At 40.3% G+C, this 12,256-nt stretch overlaps 1 protein-coding gene across 6 annotated transcripts in view; it reads left to right on the top strand.

Moving 5' to 3' along the window:
- MRTFA (myocardin related transcription factor A) overlaps positions 1–12,256 on the top strand; it is a 210,600-nt gene that overhangs the window by 32,110 nt on the left and 166,234 nt on the right. For all 6 annotated transcript variants that reach the window (XM_067698181.1, XM_067698180.1, XM_067698182.1 and 3 more), the window contains exon 2: positions 112–173. In XM_067698181.1, coding sequence (XP_067554282.1) covers positions 112–173 — 62 coding nt within the window. The remainder of the gene's footprint in view (positions 1–111; positions 174–12,256) is intronic.

The following is a 12,256-nucleotide window of genomic DNA, read 5'->3' as shown; positions in this document are numbered from 1 at the left end:
GGATAGAAAGCAGATAAGAAACAGCTTCTTACCGTTGAAACCAAATATGCTGTAGGAACTGGAAGAACTGCTTATATTGCATGAACTTTTATTTTTCTGTTTGTGTTTTAGTGATCGAAGGGTATGGTTGGCATGGAATTGAATTTCATCTGTCTGTGGGAATTGTAAACAAGGTAGGTCCCAGGTTTATTTATTCTTTCCTGCCTCCCTTCTAAGGTGTTTGTTAGTATTTTCAGTTCTACTGAAATAGAATTGATCAGATTTGATTATTGTTTAGGGAAACACTCAGCATGGCCCTATGATGGTCTGTCACCATGGTTTATCTAGTGTTGTGGACTACATCTAGTGTCTTGTCTGAGGGTATTGAATGCCAAGAAACAGCACAACCGATTTAAAATTTTGGTGGTCATAGAACAGAACCATGAATTCACACACATGCACATACACACCATGACCCACTCCTTAGAGGGCAGAAGTTCTTGTATTGGAGCCATTATGTAAACCAGCTTGGGGTAGTGGGAGGTGACAGGCTAGCTGATTCTTCTGGTCACTAAAATTCAGTAGCTTATGTGAATGGTAGACTAGATGCAATCAAAGGGCTTATCTTGACAGTAACCAGACCATCACTGACAACTATAAATTTTGTTACTGATGACAGAATCTGTCCATCTGTAACCACTAGAGTTTGTTTTGACAGAGCATGCTTGTGTTCCTATCTTAAGCTCCAGAGTCTGAACAGAAGTACACCAGATATGACTTTGGCTCATGTATCTCTGTTGTATCAGATGCCCACAGAAGAGAGCTATAGACGGCAGCCTCACACAGCTCTGCAAACCTATTTTTGGCAGAACATTTCCTGTCAAAGTAGGGACTAGTGCTGTTTCATGTAGTTTTAGTTTCCCATAATCTTAGGTATGTGGAGACCCCATTGCTCATTGGTGCAGGAAACTTGGATCATTTGGAGAGTGAAATTGGTAGCCAAAAAAAACCAATGGCAGTACTCCCCAAAATCCTCCAACCAAGAATCCTGTGAACTTGAGCATGGGGTTCTCTGGGTTGATGACAATCTTTGGACTCTTGCTGCACCTGCACTTAGAATAGAATAGCTTCTTGAGACTGGCTTCCAGTCACAAAGAACAGGAACTGCTAATATATTGCTATGGGGAAAAACAGTTGAGCCACTTCCTATAGCAGAAGGAACATGGTCCTTGGAACTGACACTGCTGCCTAGGAAGGGAGGTAGAGAGAGTAAAGATTAACTTTTGCAAATCAGTGCCTTCATCATCATCTGGTGGCCTGAATTTTCAGAGTCTGATCTAGGTGTTCAGTGAGGAAATTATCTTTTTTCTATTTTCCTGCTATATATTGGGGTATAATGAGCAGGAACTGTTTTATGGAAATACTCTAAGAATTAATGAAAAGGAAAGAAAGGAACTAACATTTATTGAATGCCTAGTAAAGGTTTGGCATGGTACCATAAACTTTAAAGTTCATTGATATTACAGTTTTTCAAGTCTAGATGGATAATATCGTGAATATCACTATCTTGAACTATTTTGACTTTTAATATAGCCACTTAGAGGAGATAGAATTATATATTAATACATGCTATTTCATTTGTATCTGCTAGAGCATTCTTTTATGGAGGAAGAAAGAAAATACCTACATGACTTTTGAGTTTTTTTGTTTTTATTTTCTGGGCTTGCTACTGATTTAGCCAAAGTCAGAGAGGAGACTAGCAGGTCTGAAATTAGAGACACCTGTGCTGTTTTGGAAGCTGAGACTCTTGATCCAGGGTTCGCTGAAGTTGGTGCAGAGGAGGTCAGAGTAGGTTAATATTTTCATAGCTCAAAGCAAATGTGAATTGTGGTTGTTTATAGGTGCATTTTTGCTTGATCTTTGTTTGTAGTTACAAATGGGGTAAACAAAATACAGTACTGCTGTTTTGGGAAACTTCTGCAAAAGTCCCTGAACCAATGCAAATTAAACTTCTTCAAAAATAACAAAAAATTCCCCATGTGGATATTTTGACTGAGGGAATTGACTGTTGCCATCAGGCTTGTAAAGAAATTAACATACATTTTAAAAAACAATTATATATTTGATTTTCTGCTTTTAAATTTCTTTAAATTCTTCTCATAGGAGGTACCATCTCTGTATCTCAGGCACATGCAATAATGTGAGATCAGAATAAATTGTTACTCTCTTCCAGGGGATAGGAAATTAAGTCAAAGTGTTCCTTCTCCTTATTCCCCATTTAAGGGTTCCAAATCCATTGTCTTTCTACTCTTAAGATAGTAAGATTTTGTGGTCCTAGCCAGGTTTGTAGAGAGTTACCCAGAGACACAATACTGTCCTTTATTTGGCTGAAATGAAAACATTAATATTTCTTAATCTATGAAAAATTTCCTTTTTATTTTCTTGTCTGTCGAATGAATTACTGTACTTTTCCTCTTGGCTACTTCCTTTAGTCAGAAAAACTCTTAATAATATAATTTTCCCTCCTTGCTTTAGCGAACAAATACCACTTAAAAAAAGAAAACAACTTTATTGAGGCATAATTCATATACTGCAAAATTTGCCTTTTTGAGGTGTATGACTCAGTGATTTTTATCAGATTTGTAGAGTTGTGTAATCATTATCACATGGCAGTGTTACTTTTCCAGCATCCCCAAAAGATCTCTTGTAAACACCGTTTTTTTAACTTCCTCTAAAGTCATCCACAAATTTTGTTGTTGTGCGTCAGATTTAATCTCCTTTCTATAAAGTTTCCTAGCATTCTATCGCATGTCTTCTTCCCCCTTTTATTATTTTTTATTAGAAAAAAATTTTTTAGCGTCTTTATTGGAGTATAATTGCTTTACAATGGTGAGTTAGTCCCCCTTTTATTTTTATATTAGTTTCTTATTGCACATCAAGCATATCATCCTTTTGTCATTTTAAGTCCATTCTCTCACCTCTTTTAAAACAGTGTAATCTTATTTAAAAAGAAGGGCTTTAATTTTTATTCAGAGTTATTCCCCCCAGCCCCCGCACAAAAACCTTAGGTCTCTCAGTAAAAGCTCTTGCATTATTCTTGGTTTCCTGTTCACCTCACTTGTTATTTATTTATTTTTAAAAGAAATCATGTATCTGGTTATTTCTCTTTGTATATATAGATTAGATATTTGCCAGTTTGGAGAATTCTGCTTGGTACAGGAGTGTTCAGATGCTTAGTAGATAAAATAAGGTAAATGAATATTCTGGTACTCCTGAGCTTTTAAAAATTTTATCAGTGTATTGGTTATCTGCAGTTGACCCTTGAACAACATGGGTTTGAACTGCATAGCTTCACTTATACGCAGATTTTTTTCAATAAATACGTATACTGGGACTTCCCTGGTGGCGCAATGGTTAAGAATCTGCCTGCCAATGCAGGGGACACAGGTCCGATCCCTGGTCCGGGAAGACACCACATGCCACGGAGCAGCTAAGCCCGTGCGCCACAACTGCTGAGCCTGTGTGCCACAACTACTGAAGCCCGCGCACCTAGAGCCCATGCTCCGCAACAAGAGAAGCCACTGCAATGAGAAGCCCGCACGCCACAACGAAGAGTAACCCCCTCTCTGCAACTAGAGAAAGCCTGCGTGCAGCAATGAAGACCCAACGCAGCCAAAAATAAATTAAGTAAATAAATAAATAAATAAATAAATAAATAAATAAAATACGTATGCTACTGCACCATCTGTGGTTGGTTGAATCCTCGGATGTGGGATCACAGGTAAAGAGGGCTGACTATGGGACTTGAACATCCGCAGATTTTGGTATCTGTGGCAGGTTCTGGAACCAATTCCTTGTGAATACTGAGGGATGACTGTATTTCAACATAATAAATTATCCTAAAACTCAGTTTCAACAGCTTGAAACAACAATAAATGTTATTGTACACAGTTTCTGTGGCTCAAGAATCTGGGAGCATTTTAAGTGAGTGATTCTGGCTCATGAGGTTGCACTCATAATGTCTGCTGGGGCTGTGGTCATCTGAAGGCTTGACTGGGGCCAGTGGATCCACTTCCAAGGTGGCTCACTCACATGGCTGTTGGCAGGAGGCCTCAGTTCCTTAACAGATGGACTTCTCCAGAGGACTGCTTGAGTTTCGTCACAGCATGGCAGCTGGCTTCCCTCTAGAGCGACTAAGCTGAGAGAGTAAGGAGGAAGCCACAGTACCTTTTATGATTTCATGTCAGAAGTCACGTATTGTCACTTCTGTTACATTCTGTTCATTAGAAGAGAGTCACCAAGTACAGCCCACACTCAAGGGAGGGGGGTAGTAGTTTCCACCTTTTGCACGGAGGAGTATTAAAGAATTTGTGGGTATATTTTAAAGCTACCACACTTGGTATTTTAATGACTTTATTTTTTCCTATGGGAGTTCTGTAGCTGCTGCCTTTGTTTTCAGTAGAATTTAGTTTTTGTTTTATTGTTCATGTGTATATCTAGGTTATGTTTTAATTTCTTTTTGGTAATGGAAGCTTTAACATTTTAGTTAAAATGACTAAATAGGTTATAAATAAAACATAAATTTAGGGGATGAGAGTATATGGTGTAGTTTACTGGTAGGTTTTAAAATTGGGCAAATTTTCTGGTAACAGAGGCTTCTGTATTTCCCTTCTCAGACAGGTTGTGAAGGAGTAGGATCTATACTTGCTGTTGTCACTTCCACATCTCTTTCTACTTCTTAATCCACTGAGTTGTTCACTGCACATGGGTGCCAGCCTGAGGGTGTGTGTATGTGTGTGGGGGGGCTGAAGTCCACCCTGAGCCCTGCTTATCAATCTGTGTGCCCACCCAAAGAAGGCACCCTTTATGAATTTGCATTTAGGTACCCTGTGGTCTCACTGAAGTCACCAGTCACTATTTTGTCCATATGCCAAATCAGTGAATACTTCTTTCTCTACATTAATTGATTCATCAGGTATTTATTGAGCACCTTCGGTGTGCCAGGCATTGCTAGGGGCAGGACTCCTCTGAGGCATTTGGCACTGTTTAGGATTTTATTTTCTTAAGGCTGTCTGTCCGCAGAAGATCGTATTCTTCCCTCCTTCCTCTTTGGCTGCTGCTTCTCAGCATCTTTGGTAAGCTTCTTGTTCCCTGCTTAGCTCTCCGTTGTTGATACCCCCTAGGTCTCTCTAGTCTTGGTTGTAGACTTTAGCTCTCATCACTGTCTACATTCTTTGAGGATCTCTGCATCAAAACCTCTGGTTTCAGTCACTGCTTATTTGCTGTTGATTTCTAAGTAATTCCTTCACCCCAGACCTCTAACAAGTGCTAGACCTATTGATCCAGCTGCCTTCTGGGCATCTCCATATGGGTGTTCGTTCCATAGGTGCCTTAAACTTAACATGTCCAAACTTATCTACCTCTCCCCACCTCCACCACCTCCTGCACCTGTTTATCTCCTGTATCTGTGAGTGCAAGATAAATCATTTCTTCATTCATATTACTTGTGTTAGAGACCTGGGAAATAAATTAGACCCCTCCTGTTACCACCTCACTTTAGGCCTATTTTGTTTTTAAGAAAACAGCTTTACTGGGATATAATTCAGATACCATACAAGCCGCCCAAATAAAATATACAATTTTGTAGTTTTAGTATATTGTAGTTGTACAACCATCACCACAGTTTTAGAACATTTTCATCATCCCTCGAAGAAACCCCATAGATATTAGCAGTCATTCCCTATTCCCTCCCTCCTCTCAGCCTCTCCCTTCTCCCCCAGCTGTAATATAACCCCTAACCTACTCTGTAATTCGATAGATTGCCCATTCTGGACAGTTCATATAAATGCAGTCATAAAATGTGTGCTATTTTGTTACTGGCTTCTTTCACTTAGCATAATGTTTTCAGGGGTCATCTGTATTGTAGCATATATCAGTACTTCATTCCTTTTTATGAATGAATAATATTCCATTGTATGGATATACTACGTTTTAAAAATAAGTGTATTAGTTGATGGACATTTGGGTTGTTTGTACTCGTCGGCTATTATGACTAATGCTGCTATGGCCATTTGTGCACAAGTTTTTGTGTGAATGCATGTTTTCATATTTCTTGGCTGTATACTTACAGGTTGAAGCCTATATTTTTTTATCCCTCTGTATTATTGCAGTAGAATTCTAACCAGTCTCCCTGCCTCTTGACTTGCCACCTCTTTAATTTGCCCTCCACTTTACTATCCAAGTGATCTTTCTGACATGGAGATTTAAGCACATCACTTCTCTACGTCTGTGTCTTGTGTGGCTGTGCGTTGCTTTCAGGATAAAGTTCAAACTCAGCCTAACACACAGGCCATTTTATGATCTGGCTCCTGCCTTCCTTTTTTTTCTTGCCATACTTTTCATTCTTGTTAGCCTAACCTCAACTGATGTTAGGCTTTTTCCCATTAAGATTTTAAAGCTTCTAGAATGGTTAATCACTCTCTTTCCATGGGAAATGACTGCTTATTCTTCAGAAGTCAGCTCTGGTCCCATTTGTGGTAAACTTTTTATTATCTTTTATTTTATTAAACACCCTTTCTCTCTGCTCTTATAGTACCTTTACTGTAAGTGCATACTTTTACATAATGCTTATCACACTGTTCTCTGAACATTGAATCTTTTTTTTAAATTATGCAAATATAGCATTGGATTTATGCTTTTTAAAAATATTTTACTTTTTAAAATTAATTAATTTTATTTATTTATTTTTGGCTGTGTTGGGTCTTTGTTGCTGCACGCGCCCTTTCTCTAGTTGCGGCGAGTGGGGGCTACTCTTCGTTGCAGTGCACGGGCTTCTCATTGCGGTGGTTTCTCTTGTTGCGGAGCACGTGCTGTAGGCGCGCGGGCTTCAGTAGTTGTGGCACGAGGGCACAGTAGTTGTGGCTCGCGGGCTTAGTTGCTCTGCAGTATGTGGGATCTTCCCGGACCAGGGCTTGAACCCACGTCCCCTGCATTGGCAAGCGGAATCTTAACCACTGCACCGCCAGGGAAGTCCTGTGGATTTATTCTTTACAGAAATTTATTTTTCTTTTCCATTACGGTTTATTACAGGATATTGAATATAGTTCATTGTGCTATATAGTAGGACCTTGTTTATTTTATGTATAGTAGTTTGTATCTGCTAATCCTAAACTCTTTAATTTATCCCTCCCCCACCTCCTTTCCCCTTTGGTAGCCACAAGTTTGTTTTCTGTGTCTGTGAGTCTGTTTCTGTTTCGTAAATAAGTTCATTCGTGTCATATTTTATTTTTTTTATTTTTGTGGTACGCGGGCCTCTCACCGCTGTGGCCTCTCCCGTTGCGGAGCACAGGCTCCTGACGCACAGGCTCAGCGGCCATGGCTCACGGGCCCAGCCGCTCCGCGGCATGTGGGATCCTCCCAGAATGGGGCACGAACCCGCGTCCCCTGCATCGGCAGGCGGACTCTCAACCACTGCGCCACCAGGGAAGCCCCGTGTCATATTTTAGATTCCACATATAAGTGAATACCACGTATGGTATTTGTCTTTCTCTTTCTGACTTACTTCGGTTAGTATGATAATCTTTAGGTTCACTTCAGTTAGTATGATAATCTCTAGGTTCATCCATGTTGCTGCAAATGGCATTATTTCATTATTTTTTATGGACGAGTTGTATTCCATTGTGTATATATACCACATCTTATTTATCCATTCATCATTCGATGGACATTTAGGTTGCTTCCATGTCTTGGCTATTGTAAATAGTGCTGCTGTGAATGTTGAGGTGCATGTATCTTTTCGAATTAGAGTTTTCTCTGGATATATGCTCAGGAGTGGGATTGCTGGATCAATGGGTAACTCTATTTTTAGTTTTTTAAGGAATCTTCATACTGTTTTCCATAGTGGCTGCACCAGTTCACATTCCCACCAAGAGTGTAGGAGGGTTCCCTTTTCTCTGCACCCTCTCCACCATTTGTCATTTGTAGACTTTTTAATGATGGTCATTTTGGCCGGTGTGAGGTGGTACCTCATTGTAGTTTTGATTTGCACTTCTCTAGCGATGTTGAGCATCTTTTCATATGCCTGTTTGCCATCTGTATGTCTTCTTTGGAGAAATGTCTTTTCAGATCTTCTGCCCTTTTTTTGATTGGGTGGTTTGTTTTTTTGTTATTGAGTTGTATGAGCTGTTTGTATATTTTGGAAATTAAGCCCTGGTTGGTAGCATCATTTGCAAATATTTCCTCCCAGTCTGTAGGTCGTCTTTTCACTTTATTTATGGTTTACTTTGCTGTGCAAAAGCTTGTAAGTTTGATTAGGTCCGATTTGTTTATTTCTGCTTTTATTTCTGTTTTTTTTTTTTGTGGTACGCGGGCCTCTCACTGTTGTGGCCTCTCCCGTTGCGGAGCACAGGCTCCGGACGCGCAGGCTCAGCGGCCATGGCTCACGGGCCTAGCCGCTCCGCGGCATGTGGGATCTTCCCGGACCGGGGCACGAACCCGTGTCCCCTGCATCGCAAGCGGACTCTCAACCACTGCGCCACCAGGGAAGCCCTCTGCTTTTATTTCTGTTGCCTTGGGAGACTGACCTAAGAAAATATTAGTAAGGTTTATATCAGAGAATGTTTTGCCTCTGTTCTCTTCTAGGGGTTTTATGATGTCATGTCTTATATTTAAGTTTTTAAGCTATTTTGAGTTTATTTTTGTGTATGGTGTGAGGGTGTGTTCCAACTTCAGTGATTTACATGCCCTCGGACATTGATTCTTCTGTTTGTTTCCCCAGGTAGACCTCAAATCTCTGAGGGAAGGAACCATATCTTCTTTGACTTGGTGTCTCCAGTGCCTAATAAAAACAAAAAAAAAGTAGCTAGTATCTGCTGGGTTGTTTAATATATGACAGGCAGTACTCTAGCAGTTTACATATATTTTGTCATTTAATCTTCAAAACAGCCCTGGGCTTCCCTGGTGGCGCAGTGGTTGAGAGTCCGGCTGCTGATGCAGGGGCCACGGGTTTGTGCCCGGTCTGGGAAGATCCCACATGCCGTGGAGCGGCAAGCCTGTGCTCCGCAGTGGGAGAGGCCACAACAGTGAGAGGCCCGCGTACCGCAAAAAAAAACCCACAACATAAAACAGCCCTTTGAAGTAAGTACTGTTATTATCTTCCCTTTAAAAATGAGGATATCAAAGCACTAAGAGATTGAGTAATTTGCTAAAAGTTACACAAATAGCAAATAGTGGAGCTGGGATTTGGTAGAGCTGGGATTCAAACCTGCGCACTCTGATTCCAGAATCTGTGCTCTTATTTTTATTGTGTTGCTGCCATGGAGTCTGACACACACATATATTTAATAAATATTGGTGGGTGAGTGAACACTCACTGTTTCTGCATGCTGGGCCTTTACTTTAGAAATGGTTGTGTTGAGGTTCCTGCCAATACTATGTTTGTGCTTGGGATTATAAAGAAAGGAAGATGGGGTTTGAGTCGCAGTGGCCTGAATTCCTATCTTACTCCCTGACTTCTGCTTCTTGATTCGTTTCTCTTTCCTTTCTTCTTCCATAGAGAATGGTCCTGTTATTCTGTCTTAATTCTTTAGGTAATGTTTACATTAAGGTTCCTGAGCTTTGTGTCTTGAATTATTTTCCACCTCAACCTTTTATTTTGGTAAGAATAGTACAGTGATCGTCAAGAATAGTACATATTCACCAATTGTGAATGTTTTGCCACAGTTTTGTGTTCTCTCTCCTTCTCTCTACACACATGCACACATTTATATATTGTTGAAGCATTTAAGGATTACTTTACTCCTAAATATTTCAGCATTCATTTCTAAAGAATAAGGACATTTCTCTCATATAACCACGGTACAGTTGTCACACTCAGGAATGACAGTATTGATGTATTATCATTATCTAACATGTAGTCCACATTGTACATATTTCCTTAGTTGTTCTAATAATGTCCTTTATAGCTTACTTTAAAAACTTTGAAATCCAGAATTCAGTCAGGAAATACATTGCATTTCGGTGTCATGTCTTTTACCCTGAAATAGTTCCTTAGCCCTCTTTTAGGAAGGGAGAGATGTCTTTCATGACATTGACATTTTGGGAAACCGGTTATTTTGCAGAGTATCCCTCAGTTTGAATTTATCTGCTTCCTCTTGAATAACTTCAGGGTAAATATTGTGCGCAGGATGTTTTGTCTTTCTTAGTGCTTCACATCAGGAGGCTCATGATGTTAGTTTCATTTTCAGTGATGTTAAATCTCACTTTTGGTTAAGTTTCTATGTGCCAGATTTATCCATTGTAAAGTTGCCTTTTCTCCTTTGTAAAATATAATCAGTTAGGGTAATAACAGTTATTTCCTTTTGATATCTTTTTCTTTTTATTAAATGTATTTATTTTATTTATTTATTTTTGGCTGTGTTGGGTCTTCGTTGCTGCACGCGGGCTTTCTGTAGTTGCGGTGAGCAGGGACTACTCTTCGTTGCGGTGCGTGGTATTCTCATTGCGGTGGCTTCTCTTGTTGCGTAGCACGGGCTCTAGGTGCACGGGCTTCAGTAGTTGTGGCTCGTGGGCTCTAGAGCGCAGGCTCAGTAGTTGTGGCTCACGGGCTTAGTTGCTCCACAGCATGTGGGATCTTCCCAGACCAGGGCTCAAACCTGTGTCCTCTGCATTGGCAGGCCGATTCTTAACCGCTGCGCCTCCAGGGAAGCCCCTTTTGATATCTCTTGAAGTAATGAAGTACCATGTGGTTGTCAAAATAGAAATGCCTCTTAAGGAACAATTAAGCAGGCTAACAGTTTAAAAATTGAGTATTATGTGCAAGGCAGCACGTACAAAATGGAGTTCAGAGTTCATTTAATTTGAGCTTCTTTGTAATGTGAACTTTTAAGTGCAGAGTTTAAATATGATTGCTTAAGAGCCTTGGGATGAAAATTGAATTTTTCTTGGGTCACAGGAATTTTTGCTGATAACCTTTTCATAGTTAACTTTAGTGTATTAACATTTTTCATAGTTTTCAGATAAGTTCTTTCCTGCTCTTAAAAGTCCCCTCCTCCTGTGTTCTTATTTGTGCCTTGAAACAATATAACTCTTGGTGAGGGCTCTGGAGTTGATCTGGGTGTGACTCCTGGCTTAGCCACTTAGTCACTAGATGATCTCTTTTTTTTTTTTACAAACTTATTTATTTTATGTTATTTTATTTTTGGCTGCATTGGGTCTTCGTTGCTGCATGGAGGCTTTCTCTAGTTGTAGTGAGCGAGGGCTACTCTTCGTTGCGGTGCATGGGCTTCTCATTGCAGTGGCTTCTCTTGTCGTGGAGCATGGACTTTAGGCACGTGGGCTTCAGTAGTGTGGCACGTGGGCTCAGCAGTTGTGGCATGTGGGTTCTAGAGCTCAGGCTCAGTAGTTGTGGCGCACGGGCTTAGTTGCTCCACGGCATGTGGGATCTTCCCAGACCAGGGCTCTGACCTGTGTCCCCTGCATTGGCAGGTGGGTTCTTAACCACTGCGCCACCAGGGAAGTCCCTCAGTTTCTCCTCTTATAAGCTTGCTGCAGGTGTTAAATAAGCATTTGGCACTGTTTCTGGTCACATGTGTTTAGTAAGTGTTATATATTCTTCTCAGTCTGATAAGACTTGTTACATATTATTCATTGACTTTTCCCTTAAGTCTGTGCACTGCACATGTATATATAAACATGTAAATGTACCTGGAGACTTTGTTCAAGGAAATAATCTTAGACATTTTTTCTGTAATTCTCTCTGTCCCATCCTTTCTTCATGAAACTTGGGGGAAATGTAGATTCACTTTTAACGTAGAATCCATGTGTTAACCTTTTTTTTTTCCCCCCTTAAATGTCTACATTTGCTGTATCCCGCTTGGAAAATAGCAGCCAGGGACTGCCTAGTGCTAGGAAAAAGGTGGTAAATATCCTTTCTACTTCAGACTGCTTGATCTTAATGCTTCCTTGGAAATGGATAAATTCCAGGAACTGATAGCTGCCTGACCTTTCTGCCCTGAGTTGGAGGCCATAACTTATTATGTGGCAATCAGTTGAACTAAGGAGAATCATCTACATTTTTCAGTGGTTCTCAGTCGGAGAGGTACCATATCTCCAGAGGATATTTGGAAAAGTATGGAGGCGTTTTTGGTTGTTACAGTTACTGTTAGGGGAGGGAGGAGATATGCCACTCGCATTTGGTGGGCAGGGATCAAGATAACAGTCCAAAACAAAGAATTACCCACTCAAAATGGCAATATTGTTGCTGTTGAGAGACTCAGCT

This window comes from Pseudorca crassidens, chromosome 11 (assembly GCF_039906515.1).
Source record: "Pseudorca crassidens isolate mPseCra1 chromosome 11, mPseCra1.hap1, whole genome shotgun sequence".
Classification (NCBI taxonomy): domain Eukaryota; kingdom Metazoa; phylum Chordata; class Mammalia; order Artiodactyla; family Delphinidae; genus Pseudorca; species Pseudorca crassidens.
Note: the sequence above shows the minus strand (reverse complement) of the source record. Positions and strands in the feature narration are given on the sequence as shown.